Below are 23,013 nucleotides of genomic sequence, written 5' to 3'. Positions count from 1 at the left end.
TGAAGCTTTAAAAAAAAAAAGAACATACAGTATCTTTTAACTTCTGCTGAGTTTTTTTTATTTGGAAGGTTTGGAAGCTGATTGGCTGCCTCCAATCTGCATTAGCCAATGGTGGCAGACTCCTGGCTAAGAAAGGGAAAACACACCTGTGACTGGCACATAAAAATAAGTGTTTATGTGTTTATGTGTGTTGGGGAGGAGTCCCTTAATAATCCAGCTGGATGATTTCCCTGTCTCGCTGCAGGGTTCGACCTGATGGACTACTTCAACGTGAGAGAGATTCTGGGGACCAGAGACGATGACGGTCAGAGTGCGTACGTTCGCCTTGGCACCATGCCCATCGTGCAGCAAACAGAGTAAGTGACCAGCTCAGGGAATCCTGGGAAAAAGAAGAAAAGACATGACAAAACTCCTCACCAATGCTTAAAATTACACTAGAAAATTCAAATCTTGATAATCCCGATTAAGAACAAAGATCCACCAAACAGACGATGTGACAGATGCTGAACCTGCTGCCTCCTTAAAGCAGGCTTTTATTTGGTGTGTTTAATAGCCAAATTCCTTTCTTTTTCTCAACTCCATGTGTTTCATGAAGTCAGCTGCTGAATAAAAAAACCCACCACAATAATCCCATGAGCTCATAGCATTGTTGTGGAAGTTATGGACGTACAATGAGTTCACTGAAATGACAATAGGCGGCCCCATTAAAGACGACTGTCTCGCAAGTCTTTGTTACGGCCTGCAGATGTTTTGGTGATGATTAAAGGAAAATCCCAAATCAGAGGAGGAAAAGATGACAGGTGACTGATTAGATTATGTTGAATATTGAATTAAAAGTTATCTGAGGCCTAAAGCCAATATTTCAATTAAAAATTAATCATTTTTGAATTTTTTTTTTCTTAAACGTTTTGAAAATTATGTCCATTTACAGGGAAATGATGTAGTTTCCATGTTGGGCCTCTAGTGGGTGCTGTTGGTTATTTTTGTAATGAAACCACACAAATATGCATTATCAACCTGAGATTCTTGTATACTACACAATCCTGAATTTTATAAATCCCTCTCTCGTCAGTCATGAAAAGCACCCCAAAGTCCTGTAATGCTCCAATCTATGGTAGATGTTTTCCATCAGTCTGGATTGGATGTGCTCACCTTTCCTACCAGACGACCCCCTGCTCAGATTAGGAGGCGCTGATCCACATAGGAAGCGCGTCACACTCTCCTTTTACAGCTCTCTAATGCATGTCGACGTCAGCCTTGTGATAAGGTCAAAGGAACCAGGGAGAGAAACTCTGCTGTGGTGATATGTGGACTGTCTTTCGTTGGTGGTGTTGCTCTGCTGAGGGAACAAGGGAGCTGGGTATAAACAGAGCCTGTGTTTAATTCTAGGTTTGTGCATTAATATTTAAACTGTTGTGCAGCCACTGCAACTGTGTTTATCAGAGGAACACAGCATTACCGAGGGTGTTTTTTCCACAGGGAGGTGTTCCCTCAAGGGCTGCCTGATGAATACGCCTTTGTGACGACGTTCAAGTTCAGGAAAACCTCAAGACGTGAGGACTGGTACCTCTGGCAGGTTTTTGACAAATATGGAATCCCACAGGTGAGTCAGCCCGGTGGAAAGACGAAGAAATACGACTGTTGTGGCTTGACTTTTAATTTTAAGGTCAAAATGAACTCAGCTAGCTTGTTTTTTTAGTTTGATTCTGAACAATCTTAATGTCCTTTTGCTCAATATTTCCGTTCTTGTCATTAAGCGGGTCTGACTTTGAACTCACCAGGTGTCCATCCGTCTGGACGGTGAGAACAAGGCGGTGGAGTATAACGCTGTCGGACTCACGAAAGACGCCGTCAGAGCCGTGTTCAAGAACGCCGAGGTCGACAACTTGTTCGACCGCAACTGGCATAAGATCGCCCTCAGCGTGGAGGCCAAGTCCGTGTCCCTGTACCTGGACTGCAAGCACATCCAGACGCTGCCCATCGAGGACAGGGAGGACATCGACATCCAGGGGAAGACGGTGATCGGGAAGAGGCTCTACGACAGCGTCCCCATTGACGTGAGCTTTAAAATCCAGTGAAAGACATATGGGGTAATTGTTTTTCAATTTGCTTTCTTTACACGTGCTGCGTTTGTGTTCTTGCAGTTTGACCTTCAGAGGATGATGATTTACTGCGATTCCAAACATGCAGAGCTGGAAACCTGCTGCGATCTACCAACGGGGCCTGTGAGTGTTTGTAGACTTTGGATATGGAGTCAACATCTTTATAAAGACTTTAGAGTCCTCTGTTATAGATGCTGTTGCATCACTTATTGAGATTCATATTTATTGGCGAGTATAACCTACCGATGGAAACCAAAGGTGGATGGGAAGGAGAGTAGAACCAGGGAGGTTTTTATGTATGTTAACCCAGAAATGCTGGTTTATTCTCTGTTGTTTATTCCTTTCAAATTTCTCTCCGTCTCCTGGAAGGTCACAGAAACAGTAAAACCAGAGTATTGAGACTAGAAGTGAATGACAAACAGTATTCATCTTGTCACTTGACAAGTATGTTGACTGACAGCAGTCTTTGGGTGGATTAAATGCAAAAAAGCTCAATGGAGGCGTAAAGGCAGCAGTGTTTACCCTGCCGGAAGCACATGAATCTGTTTACATGCTCATGTACCTTATAGCTGAGCCCATTGCTTTCCACATTAACACAGTTTTTTCTAAATGCCTGTTGAATATTGGCTTTGAATACACATTACAGTCAAACCCATGGGAAACAGACGAGGCGGGATGTTGAGCTGCATTGGCTTCCAATTGCCTTCATGCCACAACTCAACCAAAACAAAGCCTGAGATGCAGAATTTTAAAGGCTACACCTGTTTTAACAATGGTAAACGGAGATGAAGGAGCCTTAAATGATCTGTAGGAAGATATTGATCAGAAGTTATGGAACATTGATTCTGTTTACCTCCGTGTGTCCCGTTGCCTTGGTGACGACGTTGCTGCTCGGACACCATACGGACAGTGAATCTCAAGGTCTGTTGTGATTTCAACCCAGATCGGTGTGAAACATGCCAAAGTTCCAGTGATTTTCAGACCAAGACTCGGTTTTAATATCAGCTCATCAGTTTCACAGTGAACGCAGCATCAGACCCTGAAGATAAGACGGACCCTCATTTTCCAACCCAGTTTAAGGAGAAACCAACAACAGACTTAAACTTGGACTCCGAACTTGTTCTGCTTAAATAAACAACAGCAAACCAATGCCCTGGTGATGGAAAAATAAAAAATAATACAAGAAATATTGCTATGGTATAAAGGGAATAGTCTTTTGTTTATATTGCATTACTTTAAGAATAATAATGTCCAAAACGCTGCCTTGAATCAGGTATTGGTTCAACTCTTACAAGTTAAAAAGAAAATAGTGATAATGGAATAACAACTTGGACACATGTAGCCTGATTAAACAAAACCAAATAAAAAGCTGAATATAAAGGTAAAAGAGGATAAACAGGAATACATACTGTACACACACATCCCTCTTAATCTCTATGAATATATACAAAACATATTCAAATGAAAACATAAGAGTCTCTCTTCATGTCTTGATAATAGATATCTAACGTCATGGGTTTTGGGCGTCTGTTTACACAACAACGCTATTCAGAAACAATGAAAACACAACCTTTTGAAAATGGATCCCAAGGGGAACTTTTGGAAAACACTCCATCTTCATGCTCCAATTAAGGCAGCTGCCATGCAAGCTGTTCAGCTTGCTGGGGCTCGGTGTCTTGCTCAAGGACACTTCAATACATTTAGGCAGGAGATGGGGAATCAAACACGCAGCCCTCAGATTGAGAGACGATACTCTCCCGATGGAGCCTCATTGGTTTCTAAAAGATCTTAGATGTAGGCTGTTTATTTCTCAATGTTCTGTTTCAGTGTCCTAAGAAAGTGGTGACGGAGGCGCCGCCGGTGGCGATCCCCACCCCGACCCCCACCAGCGTGGAGCAGCAGCGAGGACCTCAGGCCAACTGCTCGTGTCCCGCCGGAGCCAAGGTGAAGCCAGTCCGCCGCTCCCGCCTCCCTTTATCGCCTCCGATCGCTCCCGCGGACGAGCGGCGACGCTTTTCTTGAACCCCTCTGAAGGGACGGCTGTGTCTTTGTTTCCTCGCAGGGAGACGTCGGCGCGCCCGGCGTCGCCGGTCCCCGGGGCGAAAAGGTCGTCTAATGCCGCATTTCAGTCCTGCTTTGTGTGTGTGACAAAAGATTCCCAGCTTCTTTGTGTAGAGCTGTTTTATTTTCTTTTTAGTGAACATGCGTACTTTTGCAGGGTGAGACTGGTCCTAAAGGCGCTAACGGACAGCCGGGCATCAAAGGAGAGAAAGGAGAGACTGTATGGAAACTTCCACATTCACGCCGCTCACACATAAAACGCTCAAAAGTTCATAAATGCTTCACTAAAGTTACTTGACATCAGATGCAAAGCTTTTCTCTTTTAAATAATCCATCAAACAATGATGTTGTTTGACACTGCATGCCTCCCAGCTGCTCCACTTCTCCTCCCGCCTCGATAATAATTGATCCTTATCGATTGATTATTTGCAGGGCAAAGTAGTCTCTGTCAAAGGAGACAGAGGCGCGAAGGTAAGTAAACCTGCTCCTCCTCCTCTCTGCATGTGCCGCCTGCCCACATTTCAAACTTTATGCATGTTGGGAAAATCTTCTAACCTGCTTCTTGTTGTCTTACAGTCCTAATTCCAGAAAAGTTAGGATGTTGAAACGGAACAGAAATGCTTAATTTGATCGACTATTTGTGACCGAACTTTAGAAATGTTGCAGAAAATGTTTGGGGATGACAGCTGTTAACAGCTGTGCCATCTGGATACTGGCTCTTTTTACCACCATAACCTCCTGTGTGCGTCAGATAGAATACATCCATGGCGATCAGTGCTGGATGGATTGATGATTCTCAATGGGGTGTGAGACTGTCGAAGTTTAAGTAACTGGAGGAAATGTGGAGACATACTGTGTATAATCATCAGACACATTTTGGTGAAAACATTCTGTCAATTTCAATAGAGCAGTCTAAAGTAGGAGAAAAAAAATGATTGTGAGTGAATCAGTTCAATCAGACTATTTGGAAACATGCAAATGTTATCGATCATATTTTACAAATCAAGAAAATTTTGATTTGGTTTCATTCACCTGTCGGAGCTTTTAGTCTCTCCGCAGGACGAACTCACTGAATCAAGCTTATCTCATGGCGTCTTTCCTCTCCTCGCTGCTGGACATAAACAAAAACGCAACCAGCCGCTTTGATACGAGCGCATTAAATCAGATTTTAATGCGCCGCTTCCCCGTTGCTTTTTCCATCTCTTGCTTCCTGCACGGCGCTCTGTCTTCGCCCCGCTTTTCCACGCAGGGCTGCAATTTGCCGCCGTGGACTTTGCCTCAACCTGATGACCTAAGTCAACCGAAAGCAGCGGTTAAAAATGGCCGCTTTGGTCATCGAGCACTTACGTGGAGAAAGTGAAATCATCCCACTCTGATTGCCTCTAATTGCATCTTAAACCGAACAGAACTGCAACCATCTGCCCGTTTTTGTTGTCAGTGATGCCTTCTTTCTTTTTTTCTTTTTTTTTTTGGGTACTCCCTCCTAATCACTGAAATGAAGGACATGACGTTGGTTAAAGTGATATGAGGCTAAAATAATCTCCCGGGGACTTGTAAAGTGGTTTCATGAGACGAGGGGGAAGGCTCGCCGTGGTTTTTAACCGTGTAATTTACCGGCAGTTACTTTTTGCCTGGACCGGCTTGCAAATCTTGTGGGATTCAAATGAGCCCAGAGGATGACATCAAGTGTGCATAAACCAACAACACAACAGGATGTTCCTCACATTCAACTTTCAGCAACCTTCTGTTCCCCGTTAGGATGAGAAGCAATCACAATCTGCCACATTTACACTTCGTCTACAGAGGTGAATTCTGCCGAGAGCTGGGCGTTGCGACTGTCACTCCGTCTCAGTAAACTGGAATAAACCAAAGGGGAAATCAAACGTTCACATTCGTTCTTGTTAAAGTTGCATCGGACACCATGTTAAGCAACATTCCAATGCAGAAAGATGCTCAAATACCTGAAGTGCATACAGTGTGTTACACCACATTAGAGTTGTACCATTGTGACTTTTGGGAGCTTCGAAAACAAGGACGAGCCTTTAGCATAGAACAAAATGACATATCAGCTTACGTTCAACTCCAAGTTCACACTGCTGAGCTTTCCGGTCAACTCACCCAGATCAGTTAGTTTGACTCCAGTGATCTTGGAGCAGAATTTGAAGATCCTGAATCAAATTCAATCTTTTACAGTCCTGGAAGCCAAGAAACTGAGTGAAAAGTTGAAAGATATTCAAATTAGGGATGCACGATACTGACCTGATACCAAGTACCGATACAAGTACTTAATAAATGCCAACGAGCCTATTTTATACTCAAATATTCCTCAAAGGCTCCACGTCACTGCAGCCTTGAACGCTCCAGTATGCCACTGCGTCCACAATGCACATCGAGCATCGCTGCTGTGTGAGCCTCAGAACGCTTTAGCATGTAGCATTTAGCACATCTCAGAGTCAAATCCTTGAGCAGTTCAACTAATGAGCCACACTGGGCTAATGCTGCTGGTGTTTATGAACTAGCTTGCACCTCCTCTGGGTAGTTTGGCCGAACGTGATTTACAGTTTGTCTTTCTTTTGTCACTCTCAGTATGTCCAAACTGCCGTCATCGCTCGTCCTCTACTTCCTGTTGATGGCGTCATGTAATAATTGTATTGTGGACGTTTTAGGAATAGGACTCTGCATAGTATTCGTCCTGATTCTGGTGTCTGTATTGGTGCGTCTCTATTACAGCTGCCACAATAAGAAACAGATCATGTATAGACGTGTGTGGTCGTAACGGCACCATCTTCAGCTGAACGTGTGACGGAACCGTTGAAGAAGCTGCTAACAGACTCCGGCTTCAGATCATGTGTGTCTGTGTTCTGTGTGTTGTAACTCTAACTTCTCGTCATCATTCCAATAATCCGTCTCTAACAGTCGTTCTTCGTCTTCATTCCTCATCCCGACACGGTTTACTAAACCTGCTGCCAGGACGGTCCTCTGACAGCACGCCATCGCCGCCCGGCATGCCGCAGTGCGACCAAACTCTCCAGTTAAACACGTCCTTTCTGTTTTCAGGGTGATAGTGGCAGCATAGGATTGAAAGGTGCTGCTGGACAAAAAGGAGAGAAGGTGTGATCCCAGAGAAGTGGCGTTGTCTCACTCGCCCTTCGTTCTTTTCCCCGGTATTAATCGCTCGTTTCCGATCACCTGACAGGGTCTCGGTGGCGTGCCGGGTATTGACGGCCTGTCTGGCGACAAAGGAGACAGAGTAAGAAACAGTTTTTATGCACCACTTTAAAACATCGATTTCATGATGTGTAAAAATGTAGAAATGTGTGTGTTTGTCATCAGGGGGAGGCGGGACTGCCTGGTGATCAGGGGCTGCCCGGTCCAGCTGGACTGAAGGTAGGCTGAGGCCGCCGGCCAGCTTTTAATCCAGTCATGAGTCAGTGCACAGACTTTTGAATCCATGTCAAAGGGATTTTTAGCTATATTTCCAGCGGCAAAAAAAAAAAAAAAAATCATTAACGAGAGCCTTTTAGTGATTCTGGTTTTGGCGCTGCGCTCAGAGACGCACTTGCTCTGTTAAAAGGGGCGTATGTACGTTTTTCTGGACAATTACCTCTCAGCCTGATATTGATTTCCTGTGAGGAAAACGAAAATAAAAAAATGAGCAGGGGAAGTTTGGTTGACTCTCCTGTTGGATGAGGCAGCGGCGAGCCAAACGGGAGGGGGGAGGGGCTGCTGGCTGACACCGGGCCAACCGAGCTGCGACCGGAGGGAACGATTGCCCCCTTTTGATTCAGCATGGGAAGTGCTAAACTGGTGGCAAAGCTTAGCAAAAACCCTTTAGCTGCAAAAATATAAAATGATATCATAACTGAAATGAAGTATATTGTTAAACATGGAAATATCAGACCAAAAGCTTTATGTTTTGGTAGTTTTGCCTATTTTGGTGATTATATTCTCACCGAAACTTGTATTTGTATTAAAGTAGGAGATCATCACTCAAGTAGTGTGCCATAGTCTTCACTATAATTGTAAAAAAAGGTTGTGAACATTAGGATAAGCATTTTTTCAGAGGTGTGTTTAGTCATTTGTTATGGTGATGGTGCTTCAGCAATCTCTCCCAGACCTGTCCTGAGCCAGTGGACACACAGAGTCCACTATTCCTCTGAAGGCGTCTCTGCTATCTGGAGCCAAAGTAGCAGATCTTTAAAGTCCGAGACGTTGCAGTTCAGGCTTCGCTGAGAACAAATGGATCGATTAGCTTTGGCCTTCCGTTCTTTTATCTTCCTTAGAGACATTTTGATAAATATTGAGCAGTGCAGACAGGGAACACCCCTCAACAGCTGCAGTCCTGGAGATAATCTGCCCCGGTTAGATTATTGGCTCTGTGCTTTGGTTAAACACGTCCCCAAGTACTTGTATGATGATTACTCCACTTTATTTTTTGCCAAACTTGCATAACTTTTCACGCTTGGATCGTTTTTACCATCATTTGTAAAACTTCAGAATTTTAACTGTCTTCAAATGCAGATTTGCAACAAAAAACAGTCGATTAATGATAATGCTTCTGCTGAGGAGCAAAAAATGGCATAAGAGTTAAGAGAGAGGAGCAAATTCACCTGTTTACAACCACCGCTGCATCCAGAATTGATTGTCTGAACACATGAATATTGCGAGCATTTCCTTCCAAGCCATGCTGTCAGGCTGAGTTTATAAAAACATGCATAATGCAACAGAAACAGGAGAAGTTTTAGGAACATTTCACTGTATTTTACACCATAAAGTGTCATTAAGGTTGACTTTGTGTTGAGATTTTAGTAATTTTTTTGAGGTAACTGTTTATTTTTTGACAAAATGTAGACATTTTTGTCTCGTATATTCTACAAAGTGAAAAGCAAAAGCATTAAAGTTTATAAAGTTTATTATGGGCCGCATGCTTTATCCTGAAAAATCAAAGCAAGGTGTCTTGACTGAAAGTGAGATCAGAGGTCAAAGTGCACCCAACCACGCAGGGGGTCTCGCCACCAACAGCTGTCATTTATCCTATGTGGGGGGGTTCAGGTTTCTTTCCTGCACCGATTCAGGTCTGACTCAGCAGCCTCCAGCTGACCCTCGGTAAACCGCCGAGTCAGCAGCAGCAGCTCCTCACAGAGAGTGAAGAACTTCCCTCTAATAAAAGATGCTTGTTTTTGTGTCGTGAAGGGAATTCAGGGAGACGCAGGAAGTCCCGGTGCCCCTGGACCGAAAGGCGTCATCGTGAGTATTCAAACAACTCAATCGGGAGGTAAGATTTGGAATTACTGAATAATATTGTGTTTTCTTCAATAGGGTGACGCAGGTGTAAAAGGTGAAAAAGGAACACCGGGGACCAGGGTGAGTCTTTGACTGTTCTCCCTGCAGGTCCGCTGTATCTGACCGTCACTGCTGAGTGACAGGTTAAACACTCGCTGTGCATGTTTCCCCGGCGTGTCCTGGGATTTGACCCGACGCAGCTTACACTGCAAAATCTTGTTTGCGGGGTTAACTTCACAGAGGGAACAGAGGGCGAGCCTTTCTTCCCAGAACCGGGGGGCGTAATCGCACAAACAGATGTTGGCTTCCTCGATTCACTCCGCTCACTTCCTGTCTGGGTCTGTGTGTGTGTGTGTGTGTGGGGGGGGGGGCGTTCGAGGCTACAATGCATCTTATTCAGGTCTCGCAGGGGCTCTTGTTGATGTCTGAGGCCAGCGCGTCGCCTCTTTTATCAGTCTGGTGACGTCAGGCGGCAGAAAGGAGGCTATTTCCAAGCATCAGAAGCAGCTTCCCACTCAGGTTTTCTCTGAACCTGAAAGAAGGGACATTGAGCAGCACCAAAAAGAGACGAGGACCAACTGCTGCAGCCGCTTTGAGAGCCTGCCGAGAGGCCGGGTCGGAGGACTTCAACAGGTGCTGCTGTGTGAGTCTGAACATGGAGTCAGGACATGGATGAGTTTTCCAGATGGTTTTGAGGATGTGGAGCAGGTTGGAGACAGGCGACTCCATTCAGACAGGCAGGTTTACAGCCGTCACTCTTTCACAGGCAATTTCCTGGAGTGGAAAAGTACTTTTCTTGGTAAAGCCTTAACAGGAGAGGACGGTTCAGAGCAGTTTCAACAGATTACACAGCCTGACCAACTCCGAAGAGTTGACATGCAAATTCACTATATGTGGTTGTGATTCTTTCTGCTTTTAAATTATTCTTGCAAACTGAATTTTGTAAAAAAAAATCTCTGGTTTTTGTGACATAAATCTGTATTACTGAACACTGCTTGAAAAAAAAAAAAACAGAAGACATATTGTTTCTGTCTCCTTCAAGCATGTATTTACATTTCATCTGCCGCCTCGCTGTGAAAATGTTTTTCTTCCCGGAAATGTTGAGATTTTCTTGTTGATCTATTTCAACTCAGTCGCTTGTTAGAAAACCACCAAAATGGAAGCCTGGCCATCTAATTTCAGGCCTTTCTGCTCTCAGAGTCAACATGTATTTCAGTGGCTGCAGATTATTGTCACTTTACAGACAGTACAAGCACAAACTGTCATTTGAAGACAATTACATGCATTTCAGGCTTCTGTGGGCCGCAGGAACTCACACGGGGGCCCGATTTGAACCGCGGGCCAAGAGTTTGACACAGTAAACTGTGAATAGATATCTGACTGGAAAATGAGAAGATAAATCACACAGAAATGTTTCACTACTGTTTACATGTCAATGTTTTCAAGTGAGAAAGGGACTCTGTGTTGCATTGTGGGTGTTGAATGTTCTCCAGTTTCTGTGTAAACGGATGTGTCCGTGGGGCCGCATTCACCCATTCACACACACACCTTCACACACAAGTACCACGCGAGGTCTCTGACCTCCGGCGGGTTAAAATGGGGAGATCTCACCCTGACTGTGTTTCAGGGTGAACCGGGCCTGGATGGATTTCCTGGAAAACCCGGTGTTCCTGGGAAAGATGTAAGTTTCCCTGACTTCCAAACGGTCTGCTTTTATCATTTGTTCGGAACCTGGATTCATTGTCTTCTTTTTTTTTTTCTTTCCTGACAGGGGCTGAGAGGACTCACTGGAGCGCCCGGGCCGAGCGGGATCAAAGGCGGCAAGGTGAGACCGATCACATCTATTGATCTGCCCACAAAACTCCACCACGGCGCGGCGGATGACATTACAGAGAGGCTGTGAAAGAATGCACCGATCCAGTCGTCTCAGGACGGTCTCATCAGACGTTTATCCCCCCCCCCCCCCCCGCCACCACCTCCAGATCCCGTCTGCTCGCTCCAGACATTCCTCAGTCTCCTCCGCTCCGGCGAAGCCCGCCCACTCATTTCTCTGAGAACATAATATGCAGAGATCATTCTTCTGCCTGTAATTACCCACTTTGACGACTCTTCCTGCGGCGCACGCCCACGCCACGCCCCTCCATCCACGCGTTTCACTTCAGCCCGCAAACGAGAACAGATTTTAGCACTAATCATGGCTGAATCGTGAGCACAGGGCCTGAGGGGAGGGAGGGAGGGAGGTCTGACAGTCGGTTTGATCCTAATGATGGGGCGTTCGCCTTTTTGTTGTGCGAACTGTGTCACAGGGCGAGAGAGGCCTTCCCGGATTACCTGGCGATGTGGTGAGTACCAGAAATACACCGAGGAGGCTTCAAGCAGCAGATTTGAAGGAATTACAGGCTTGAGTAGTGAAGAAACTCAAAATGATGAGCAGCCTTTAAAGAAGTGATTACAGTTCATTTTCAAAGTTTGGAGGAGAATTGTTGTGATTACAGAAGCAGGCGATCGTGGCCAACGGGGAGTGTGTTGATGTTATTCTTTGTTTTAATTCCAGGTGCAAAAAGAAGGCTTGAGGGGTGAAAAGGTGAGTGCATGTTCTCAAACTCTCATGCAAGCTATGTTTCAGTAATACATGTCAATTCTGTACAGCAATGTGACCTTGTTTTTGTGAGAATTTTAGCACATTATTAATGTTTCAAAACAAAAAAAAAAATAGGTAAAGAAAAGCCACATTTTTTTTATATGTGAAAATAAAATGAAAAAAAAAAAAAAAAAACTTCAGCTCTCTGAAAAACAGTATCAAGTCTGTTCACATGACAGTGCTGAAAACCTTATACTGAAAACAGCTGCCTGGGCGGAGCTTTCTGAAAATGCGTCGCTCCAGAGTAAACAGGGAAAATATTTATCATTGAGATTTACCTGTAAATGCTAAGTACATCAAAAATGCAAAGTTTTTCTGCCACAAAAATAAAAAATCGATGCCTTTTCACCTGAAATATCACGTAAATGGGATCAAAGTTACTGTAAAAACTACGTCAAAACATTTTGAAACACTTGTTAAAAGAGTGAAGAAAGCTAACTGCCTAATACTGTCCAAGTACCTGATCAGTAGGTTTAAAGGTGCTGTAGGCAGGATTTTGCTAGTCAATGCTAATTTTTCTGTGTTTTCTTTTAATTAAATGTCAGAGTATCCATTGATAATCCTTTAGGAGTGTAGCATAATTGCACTACCGCGAGGGCGCAGCGTTTCCATTTGTCTCTGTTCTGAGCTGAAAAGGAATCTCGACAGCTCCAGGTATCTTTGACCAATCAGAAGAGCCCATGAGGCTCTAACCGTGATTGGTCGAGCGGGGTTCGTCGCGCGTTCTTGTGGGAGGGGCTTAACTTGCGTAAGGGCGTGATGTCAGAGAAAACAGCACAGGATTGGCTGTGCTGGGTTTCAAATCGCCATCTTAGATGGGTCAAATCGCCATCTTGCTTAGGTAGACCTAAGCAAGATGGCGGAGATGCGGAATCCTGCCTACAGCACCTTTAAGATGGACTCTGTCAGAACACAGATACAGTCCTGGAAGTTTCACTAAGCAACAATAAAGCTGCTGTCTCACTGTAATCTGCTGGTTAGCTTTAGCATCAGTTGAATCTTTTCATGCTGCTAAATGAAAAAGTGCTAACTTGACAGTAAGACGGCTGGCGTTAGCATTAGCATTAGCATTAGCTTGTAGGCACTGTTAAGAGGTCAGAGCCCTAAATAAACATCAGCTTCCTTTTCTAACCATCTGGTTGTTTAACTCAGATGTTTTCTTGCTACTTGTGCTCCTTGGGTTCAGCTCATGAATCTCTCAGCGGCAGACGTTATATGAAGCTTTGCGTGACTGCTGAAAGGTATAAAGCCCTCCTGGGAGTACATGCAGCGTGAAGACACGTTCCATAAACACATAAAGATCAGATGGAAAAAGATGAATTTAGCCTTTACCTTGGAAATTGTCTTTATTTTTTTGTCATTCCAGAAAAGTAATGCTTTTAGTGACTCGAGAGCACTGAGCGCAATCAAAGTTTTGCCATTCCATTTGAAGATTCCGTCTAAACGGGTTTTGTGCAGCAGGTTTTAACGGTGCTTTAAGGGTGAAGCAGCTTTTTCTTACTCTTCCCTTACGCTGATATAAAAAGAAATAAATACTTCCATAGATCATTTAAATGTAGGCTGAAAACACATAACCACAGATTGAACTGAGTCTTCAGTTTCCCTGTTTTTCTGGTCTTTCCAGTGCCGTTTCCGTAATGTCTGTTATTTGCTCTTAAATCTTCAAGATGCCCTCTTAAAGCTTTGTTTTGCTATTTTTTTTATTAGTTTGCTGAATGACATTGTGAGTTTATTTAGCCTGAATCGTTCCATATAAATAAGCCGGCCTGGCCTCAGGCTGGGATTTCACGGACGTGTTTGACCTGTTTCAGGGAGAAGCCGGACCTCCGGGGCCTCCAGGGCCGGAGGGGCCCCAAGGGGCTCCGGTGAGTAATCGCCATTTCTCACTTGGTTCCGCCGTGTTTCCTCTTCCGTCCTCTCTGGCGTTTGATGAAACACCTGTTCCCGTGAAACGCCTGCTTGAAGTCCATTACAGTAACACACCGCTTCTTCTCAGGGTCCTCCAGGGGTGCAGGGTCTACCTGGTGAGCCTGGAGAGTTTGGCCAGAGGGTAAGAACTTTTGTTTTAGGGCTGCTGTTTGTTCTCTGTGCTAATCAGACATGATGCTGTAGCTGTCAGCGGTTCTTCTCCTCCCCGTCTCCTCCCTCCATCTTCCTCCTCCCGTTACACAATGGCGTGTAATTAAAACGGATGCACCGCTCTTGCGCAATTCGCTCTTTCAAAACGTTAACAAAGACGGAGGCCTCCTGTGGAAATCAACTGAAACATCGCTGATGGACGACCTCTTCACCACCTGATCCCTCTTTACCGACATGATCACGTCGCTTGATGCTTCAGAATGTAGGAAAAACACCTGTTGCTGCTTCTGGAGGCGACTGGAAGCAGCGGATCCCGGAACATGTGAAAAAACAATGAGGAAAACCAGAAAACACAAGTATATAACATATTATAGAGGTTCCATATCCAACAGGAAGGCTTGAGGAATGATTAATTCTACAGAACGGTTTGCTTCTCCAGATCTGCTGTCACTCAACGAAAAGTTCATTTTTCTGTTGTCTCTTCAGGGAAAGAAAGGTGAAAGTGGGCTTCCAGGAGTGGACGGCCTCCCTGGACCTCCTGTAAGAACCATTTCTACTTCATAACTTCAACAGAACGCATCTGTGGGTTTTTACTGGGTTGTTATTATTTTTTCATTAAAGCCAAATTGAGGGTAAAATATGAGAGTATTTAGATGGAAATAATCAACTCGAACTCTTCCCAGTAAAACATGCAAAGATCTGTCTGTCTATCTATCTATCTATCTATCTATCTATCTATCTATCTATCTATCTATCTAATCTAGTTTAACTGGTTCTGCAAAACAATATCTAACCTTTAACATGAGAATAACAGCTTATAATACGACACAGCCTTAAAAAGTTGAACTGTTTTAAATATTTTGACTAATTTTTTAAAGTTTTCAAAGTTTTTGACAAACTGTTTGTTAATGGAGCCACTGCTGAGGTGCTTGCAGACCCTTGAGCTGATCTGTAATTCATTTCTTGTGTGTTGGCTCCCTCTAGTGGACAGGAGCTGATATTGTTACTGTATTCAGAGTATTTGTTGCACTGAAACCAGATGTCACTTATAACTCATTGATAAACAACATGAAGTGCAGTTGGTAGTGAAAATATTCAATTTCATATTCTAGAATTAACCACAACTTGGAAGTACAAAAATGTGTTTTTGCTTCATGTGACAGAACTGCACCTCCGTTTAAAAGAACATTTCCTGATTCAGTTCTAGATTCTCTTTTTAACACTTTTTCATAACCATTTGTGAAAATATAAAACACCTAATTTCCAGTGATAATCCTACCAGTAGTCTTGGACTTCTTCGGCTCTCTAGTCTCAGATGCAGTGCAGGTTCAAATGAGTGCTGCAGTAGCTCCCTCTAGTGGTCACTCACTAGAACTGTACCTTTCAGACTTTACATTTAAGGGTTATAGGGCTATATAAACTCACATTTTGGAGTATTCATTATTATTATTGAATATTTTCAGGGTGCTCAGGGTCCGGCCGGGCCTGCAGGAGCACAGGGACACCCCGGACCTCCTGTAAGACACAAACACACTCAAATATTTGACTTTTATTCTCATTGAACTTCTTCTGACTGTTAATTTGAATCTTTTCCCTCTACCATCAAGGGTCTCCCCGGTGAAATCGGATTTTCAGGCAAACCCGGAGAGTCTGGAAAGCCTGTGAGTCGACCTTCAGGAGGAATTAAAAACTGAGAAACAGGAGTCCAGTCAGTTCTGGGCGCTCAGTGTGAGTTTTGTCTTTGAAGGGTCTTCCGGGTAAAGACGGTCTGGACGGGCTTCCTGGAAACGACGGCGCCACGGTCAGTATCTGCTGGAGAATCTCTCACAGACACCTCACAGATCATACATAGAAGAAAGAAAGTAGCCAACTAGTGGGGCATAAATTTGAAAGCATAGTTTTATAGCTCAACAAATATGGTTTTAAAGGCACAAAGTACATTTTCTGATTTTCTGATTATTATGATAACTGAGGTTCTGAAATGTCAAGGTCTGGTCTCTATTAATAATAACGTGAGCAAATAAAGAATTATTAATAAAGAGTTAAAGCTGATTAAATCTGCATCAGCTGGTTGTTTTTTTTTAATTTGTTTTTTTCATTTTATTCAGTCAAACATGCAGAAAACTCACAGATCCTCTGTTAAATGATCACATCAAATGAGCCATGAAACAAATTTACATCCTGGATAAATAGTTGTCTTCACTGGTAATCGCACAGTTACTGGCATTTGGGGAAAAAAGTAATACATGGTGTTTTCTGACTTGAAAATCCACTTGATGCAAATACTAGAATTGTGACTATTCTAATAATAGTAATGACTATAAAAGACTATTTTCATTACAAATGTTTGTTTTTCTGAGAATTTGTTAGTTTTTTGTAAGGATTTTTATTTTCTCATAATTCTTTCTTTTATAAAAAAATATGAGCCCTTTTAACAGAATTTTGAATTTATTTCCTTTTTTTACTTTAAAAGGACCATTTTTTTTTACTTGTTTACTTAATGTATACTCTTGAAATATATTTTTACTTTTTTTAAAAAGAATTTTAAGGTGTTTTTAATGAGAATTTGAATTTCTTTTGAGAATTTTGATATTTTTTGACCTCTTCAAATAATTTTTAGGGTTTATTAAAAAATGTTTTTCTTTGAATTTTGCTTAAAGGATAAGTTCAGTTTAAACAGTTTTCACATTGTTTATAGAAGGATGTAGAACAATATACTCACTCAGAAGAGTTTTCTGATCCGAAAAGTGGTCTGGGAGAAAATTAGATCCAAAGTCGAGCTGCAAACCTCCATATACTGTTAGCTAATGGGGCATGTGTGGCGCCGGCTCTCAAAATGGCTTTAATCGTCTAAAAACTCATTAGTTTCAGCAATATTTCCTCATGGTCCGCTCACGCCACTCCTCCACCACAGCCCGGTGTCGCAAAATACATGCTGTTGCAGTTTTACAGATCTCTGAAGTGAATACGGTGATCTGGAAGTAAACTGAAGTACATTCACCAAGAGACACAGTAGGTGGCGCTGTGCACCAAAGTTGTTGATTGCCACCTGCTCCCAAAGGAGAAGAAGCAGATGTTTGCAGTTCAGAGATCTTCTTATCCTTTAATAGTATTTGGTTAATTTTTTAAAGATTATACACCTGAAGTCTGCATTTCTGTTCAGAAAATGTACTTTTTTCTTTTCACAATGACACTTTAAATATGTTCCAAGTTGTGTGAATGCGGTGCCGTCTTCTTTCCCTCTTAGTTCAGGTAGATGATCATGATGGAGAAGCTTCTTGAGTTTGACAGCCAGTTTTTTTGGTTTTGTGTTTTTCTGTGAAGGGTCCTCGGGGGGAACGCGGGACGGACGGGTTCCCCGGTAAACCCGGACCAAAGGTACCGACCGCCGCTTCATCTCGCCGTCATCTCAGCTGCCAGTTTGTTTAGTGGATTCTTCGAGTTTTTATTTTGTCTGTTTTTCTCAGGGTGACGACGGACCTCCTGGACCAAGAGGACCTCCTGGAGAGAGGGTCGGTCACACCTGGCTCTGCTTCCTTCCTCTTCTATAAAAACTCTTCAAGGAATCATTAATACACAGCAAGATGTGCTGGGAGAGAAAATGCAAACTCAGAGAAATTGAGAAGACAGGCACGTTTTTGGAACGGTAACAATAAAGTACAAAAAAAAAAAAAAAAGAACCAAGAAAACCACATCAAGATTTTGCGAGAAGGTTAAAGGTCATCAGAATGTTTTTATTCATGGATTCAAACATTTTTTGGTGTTAAGATTTTTTTCAGAGAACAGATTGTAAACACAGCCCTGAGGCAAGAAAATACATTTAACAGAGTAGAAGTACGACCATCAGCATGAACACCTTCTATTCTGTCAATATCCGACAACCGTGGATCAACACAGCAGGTCCTCCGTGTCGGTGGAGACGGAAATCTGTGTGAACTAATTCAGACTTTCCTCTGCCAATTTGACTTTTTTCCTTGAATTGTCACTTTATTTAAAGGGATATTTCAACATTTTAGCAAATTGGCCCATTTAGCGCAATTCCTTAGTCATTTCGAACAGCATACTTACTTTTTGTGTGAGGGCGAGCTGTTGTTTATTCAGAGGTGAGTCGGGGAAGGTTTTCGGGACGGACACAATGGAAGTGGATGGTATTTTGCTTCCCCTCGTCAAACTCATCAAATACACAATCCAACAACCCCAAAACACTTTGGTGGACACGTTATAATCCGCACATTCACTGCGCTGTGAAATATTCATGCAAAATTACGAGATTGAGTTGTTTATGCGAAGATTGCTAAGACGGAACTACTTACTAAACATGGCGTCTGGGCGTAATGATTTCAAAAGAAAAAGTAGTTCCCAGTATTTGCTTCAGTGTCGTAACGCTACAATATTATTTGTTGGTGTTCCACAGCGTAGTGAATGTGCGGATTATAACGTGTCCACCAAAGTGTTTTGGGGTTGTTGGATTGTGTATTTGATGAGTTTGACGAGGGGAAGCAAAAATACCATCCACTTCCATTGTGTCCGTCCCGAAAACCTTCCCCGACTCACCTCTGGATAAACAACAGCTCGCCCTCACAAAAAAAGTAAGTATGCTGTTCGAAATGATTAAGGAATTGCGCTGAATGGGCCAATTTGCCAAAATGCTGAAGTATCCCTTTAAGAATTTTGTCCTTCTTCTAGGAAATGTTACAGTTTCCTTAGAATTTTTGACCAATTTTTTATTATGTTTTTTCCTGAGAATTTTTGACTTTTTCAGACAAATTTATTTTAAGACACAGTTTTTTTGAAAATACAAATTCTAAATGTTTAAATTCTACCCATTTTTCTTTTAATGTAAACATTTTTTTAAGTAATTTTGTCAAAAAAAAATGTTATGATAAAAATTTCTAGTTTTAACATTTTTTCTTTTTCTGTTTATTTTGTAAATAGAAAACGTTTGAAATATGAGAAGGAATGAATGAAAGTAAATGATTAAAAAAAATTAACTTGGTGGATAATGTTATGTGTAACCTACAACGTAGCATCTGGAAATATGACAAAATTAACAACAACAACAATAATAATAATAATATACAGTAATAATAATAACAGTGATATAAGTTTTATAATCATAGTTGTCATTAAATGTTTTATCTCAACACAAAATATTTGCATCCAGTTAATCATTAATAATGATAGAAATATCTTACAATCTATTACATTTGTATAAAAATGAACAAAAAAAAAGTAAAAGCCGGAATTTTCTTTTTTCGAAGAACTAAATAAATGCTGGACTTAAATCTTTCACCTGTTTTACCAACAAAATAAGGTGTTGAGAGATGATAGTGCAGCTAAAAGCTGACTTGCCGGTTTGAACCAGATGTGTGTTTTCAGGGCGAAGCGGGTTCCCGAGGACAGCCCGGTGCAGACGGAGCTCGAGGAGACCGAGGCATCCCGGTGAGTCACTCTGCTCCGGGTCAGGAAGTCCCTGACCTCCAGCAGCCCCTGGACCTCCTGGACGTGAACCTGTCTCTCTCTCTCTCTCTCTCCAGGGCGAGCGAGGGCCGGAGGGATCCCTGGGACCCAAAGGGGAAAAGGGCGACAAGGTAAATAGCAGAGAGTTGTAGAAGTTGGCCGAGCGTCGGGCGGGCTGAGATGGTGAGACGACTGACGGCCGTCCTCTGCTGCAGGGGGAGGTCGGAGCCCGAGGACTGCCCGGAGTGCCGGGGAACGTGAGTAGACGGCCGAAGCGTCGCTTTTCTCTCAGCAGGACGTCGAACCTGGAAAACTTATTCGCTGAAATGGTTTTGTCTTCTTCACAGGTGGCGAACGTCATCCCGGAGCCCGGAGAACCGGTAAGGCTTCACCGCTCCAGAACCTTCTCAGGATTTTAAAGGAGAACTCGTTCAGACGGTTCCGTTTGTTTCCTCTTGTTCTTCAGGGAACGCCGGGAGCCAAGGGAGAGAAAGGAGACCAGGGAAAACCAGGAGAAATGGTGGCTTTATTTTTATTTTTCTCTTTTTTTTTATTTTTTTTAATGCAAAAGTCAAAGTTGTAATTGCGTCCCAAATCCACTAGAGGGCAGGAGAGATTAGACATTCCAGCACAGGAGAGCAGAGATAATCTTTCGGAAACTGCAGTATTTGGACTTTATCAGGCAGATTTCTGCTTTTTCTGTGAAGACTCTTTCAAGTTTTGACAGAATGAGACGAAAATTAACTTTTTTTTTATTTCCCAAAAAAGGATTTTAACTCCTTACCAAGAAGATCTGGAAAGATAGAAAGCTAAACTGTCCAAAATTGCTTGGGAAAAAAAAAAAAAAAAAAAAAAAAAAAGCTTACAAGACTAAAAGAGCAAAAATGCTGGAAAGAGGTGGCCAGAAAGATGTTAATCTTCAAAAAATATCAATCAATAAAAATGAAAGTTTACCAAACAGGCTAGATTTTCTAAGATTTACTCAAGAATAAACACAACCAATTTGTAAAAATAGTAAAATCTTGAACAATAAAATGACCGTAGAAGGGACAATACAGTCTGTAAGTTCGATAGAAATGAATAAACTCATTTTTATGTTTCCTCACTGATCAGAACAGTCGACGGAACATCAGCTGAAAATGAATAAAAAGCACTGAATATAAAACTTCTGCAGTGTTGAGCATGTTATTGAGTGAAACAAGTGTTTGACCACCAATCAGAACTTGGCGCTTGCAGAAGTTGAAATGTGAGGAACTGATCTGTGTTTGTTGTTCTGCAGGGCCCCCGAGGTTTACCCGGCGAGCAGGGTTTTAAAGGACAGCCTGGACTGCCAGTGAGTCACTTTGGTCACGTTTCATGTTGTTTCTGCTATAATTGTGTTGTTATTGCAGTTGTATGGAAGAAAACCTTTTTTATCGATGTTTTTTTTCCTCAAAATGTAACTTTTTCTTAAATGTTTTGACTTCCAAACCAACTTTTGATTCATATATCTGAGTTGAATAAGTTTATAGGCTGTCTGAGTGTTTTAAACAAAACAGAATCTGTTATCAGATGTGAGAGTTTACTGTGTTTATCGTATTTTCTGATACATTTTTGCTTACGAAGCTTTAAAAAGTAGATGCAAGATTCAGTTCAGTTTACTTCTATTAAACTGGATTCTGTTAAACACAGCTCAGCTCAGTTCACCCATAATACATGTTATTATGTCTCCCTGCTCCATCTAATACAGCTTATGTTTTTTAACATTTTTTGTGGTGTTTGTTGAACAGCGACAGTTAAATTGACCTTAGAGATTTTCTGAGGTGTGGAGTGGATTGACCTCTGACCTCTGACCTCTGACCTGCTGCTCACCTGACATTTTAGCTGTTTAAGAAACTTTAAATTAAGGAAAAGCTGTAAAATTTGTTCTGACCGTTTATTCAGTTCTTCTCCAAAAAACACTTTGTTTTTAAGTTGTAGAAAAAAGACAAGAGTGCAGTTCTACATAAAACATTACATAAAGAATAATAATGTTATTGTTAAAACATTTAACAGATTCAGCGTATCATTCACTTTTAATCAATATATAACATGACATCGTTGACATACAGACACATGATCACTCAGACTTCTTCTTTATTAATCTTTTTTCTACTATTGAGATGTAATTTAATTAATAATAACCAGATGATTTCAATTTATTTGATCATTTATATTTGTTTTTTCATCTTTTCATTCAAAGTCTTGACTCTTTTTAATCTTAATTTTGGATTTATTATGATTACATCTGATTTTTCCTTACTTTTTTGGATTTAATTAAAATGTTCGTCCTTAAGATTTCTGCGATTTATGGAGGATAATCAACATTTGTATTCTAGGATTAAATAATCTGTTTATATTCCATTAATGTATTTAATTACTTCTCATTCTCATGAAGTTTCTTCATTATGACTCTCTTTACTATCATCACCTCCTCTATACCTTCATCAGACTGTTTATTAATTCTCATAATGCGATCATAATAGTTGTTTTGGATGATTTCTGACTTTAATCTGATCGATTGATTTGATTCCAGGGTCCGAAGGGAGACACGGGCCTCACCGGAGAGACGGGTCGTGTTGGAGACCCTGTGAGTCTTTTTTTTTAATCCTATAACCTAAAAGTGGAGCTTTATCAGTGCTTCAGCCCGTAACGCCTCCACTCCTCCCCCACAGGGCCCCCCCGGCGTCGCCGGCCCTCAGGGGCTCCGCGGATTACCAGGCAACGTGGTGCGTTTTTTAAAAAAAATGAGATTAAAATGAAGGAATCTTCATATTTGGTCGGTGTGTGACGAGTGTGTTGACGGTCTGCAGGGAATCCCGGGAACCATCGGGCCTCCTGGACCAGCTGGACTCAGAGGGGAGAAGGTCAGGCTGGCGTTGTCTTTTTTTAATTTAAACATATTCAGACTGAGAGAGAAGAACGAAGCTGCTTTGAGTGTTCTCGGTTGTTGTTTGTCTCCAGCAGAAGACACATGTAGAAGTTACCCACCGGAATCTGCTCAAACTAATGTTCTGTATTTTTTCAGGGTGAAATGGGTAAAACAGGACAACCAGGACCCCAGGGCCCGGCTGGGGACCCCGGTCCAATCGGCCAACCCGGACCGGCGGGGAAGGGCAAAGAAGGGCAAAACGTGAGACGTTAGAGCAGCGTTCAGAGGAGCGGAGGCGGTGGATTCAATACTCGTTTGTTCCCATTAAACTGTGATAATAGTCCGTGGTAAATTTACATCAGAAGCCCCGTCAGCAGCGTGGCTGATCTCTAAAGGTCACTTCTTTTAGTGAAAACATCAAATACCTCTATTCTCCATAACTCCATGATATTGTCTCTGTACAGTTCTGCTGTGAGATTTATTAAATGTCGGGTTAA

General features: G+C 42.3%; 1 protein-coding gene across 1 annotated transcript in view; it reads left to right on the top strand.

The window, feature by feature from the left end:
* The window catches only part of col22a1 (collagen, type XXII, alpha 1), a 56,689-nt gene that overhangs the window by 17,694 nt on the left and 15,982 nt on the right, over positions 1-23,013 (top strand). The window contains exons 5-39 of the mRNA XM_030120595.1: positions 245-356; positions 1,480-1,603; positions 1,782-2,057; positions 2,145-2,225; positions 3,930-4,046; positions 4,165-4,209; positions 4,321-4,383; positions 4,596-4,634; positions 7,221-7,274; positions 7,360-7,413; positions 7,497-7,550; positions 9,357-9,410; positions 9,483-9,527; positions 11,074-11,127; positions 11,218-11,271; positions 11,753-11,788; positions 12,001-12,030; positions 13,899-13,952; positions 14,084-14,137; positions 14,653-14,706; positions 15,630-15,683; positions 15,774-15,827; positions 15,914-15,967; positions 17,491-17,544; positions 17,634-17,678; positions 19,546-19,608; positions 19,704-19,757; positions 19,842-19,883; positions 19,974-20,006; positions 20,093-20,146; positions 20,906-20,959; positions 22,181-22,234; positions 22,320-22,373; positions 22,458-22,511; positions 22,673-22,777. Coding sequence (XP_029976455.1) covers positions 245-356; positions 1,480-1,603; positions 1,782-2,057; positions 2,145-2,225; positions 3,930-4,046; positions 4,165-4,209; positions 4,321-4,383; positions 4,596-4,634; positions 7,221-7,274; positions 7,360-7,413; positions 7,497-7,550; positions 9,357-9,410; positions 9,483-9,527; positions 11,074-11,127; positions 11,218-11,271; positions 11,753-11,788; positions 12,001-12,030; positions 13,899-13,952; positions 14,084-14,137; positions 14,653-14,706; positions 15,630-15,683; positions 15,774-15,827; positions 15,914-15,967; positions 17,491-17,544; positions 17,634-17,678; positions 19,546-19,608; positions 19,704-19,757; positions 19,842-19,883; positions 19,974-20,006; positions 20,093-20,146; positions 20,906-20,959; positions 22,181-22,234; positions 22,320-22,373; positions 22,458-22,511; positions 22,673-22,777 — 2,282 coding nt within the window. The remainder of the gene's footprint in view (positions 1-244; positions 357-1,479; positions 1,604-1,781; positions 2,058-2,144; positions 2,226-3,929; positions 4,047-4,164; positions 4,210-4,320; positions 4,384-4,595; positions 4,635-7,220; positions 7,275-7,359; positions 7,414-7,496; positions 7,551-9,356; positions 9,411-9,482; positions 9,528-11,073; positions 11,128-11,217; positions 11,272-11,752; positions 11,789-12,000; positions 12,031-13,898; positions 13,953-14,083; positions 14,138-14,652; positions 14,707-15,629; positions 15,684-15,773; positions 15,828-15,913; positions 15,968-17,490; positions 17,545-17,633; positions 17,679-19,545; positions 19,609-19,703; positions 19,758-19,841; positions 19,884-19,973; positions 20,007-20,092; positions 20,147-20,905; positions 20,960-22,180; positions 22,235-22,319; positions 22,374-22,457; positions 22,512-22,672; positions 22,778-23,013) is intronic.

The sequence above is a fragment of the Salarias fasciatus genome, chromosome 22, assembly GCF_902148845.1.
Source record: "Salarias fasciatus chromosome 22, fSalaFa1.1, whole genome shotgun sequence".
Taxonomy (NCBI): Eukaryota; Metazoa; Chordata; class Actinopteri; order Blenniiformes; family Blenniidae; genus Salarias; species Salarias fasciatus.
The sequence above is the reverse complement of the archived record's forward strand: the minus strand, read 5'-3'. Positions and strand labels throughout refer to the sequence as shown.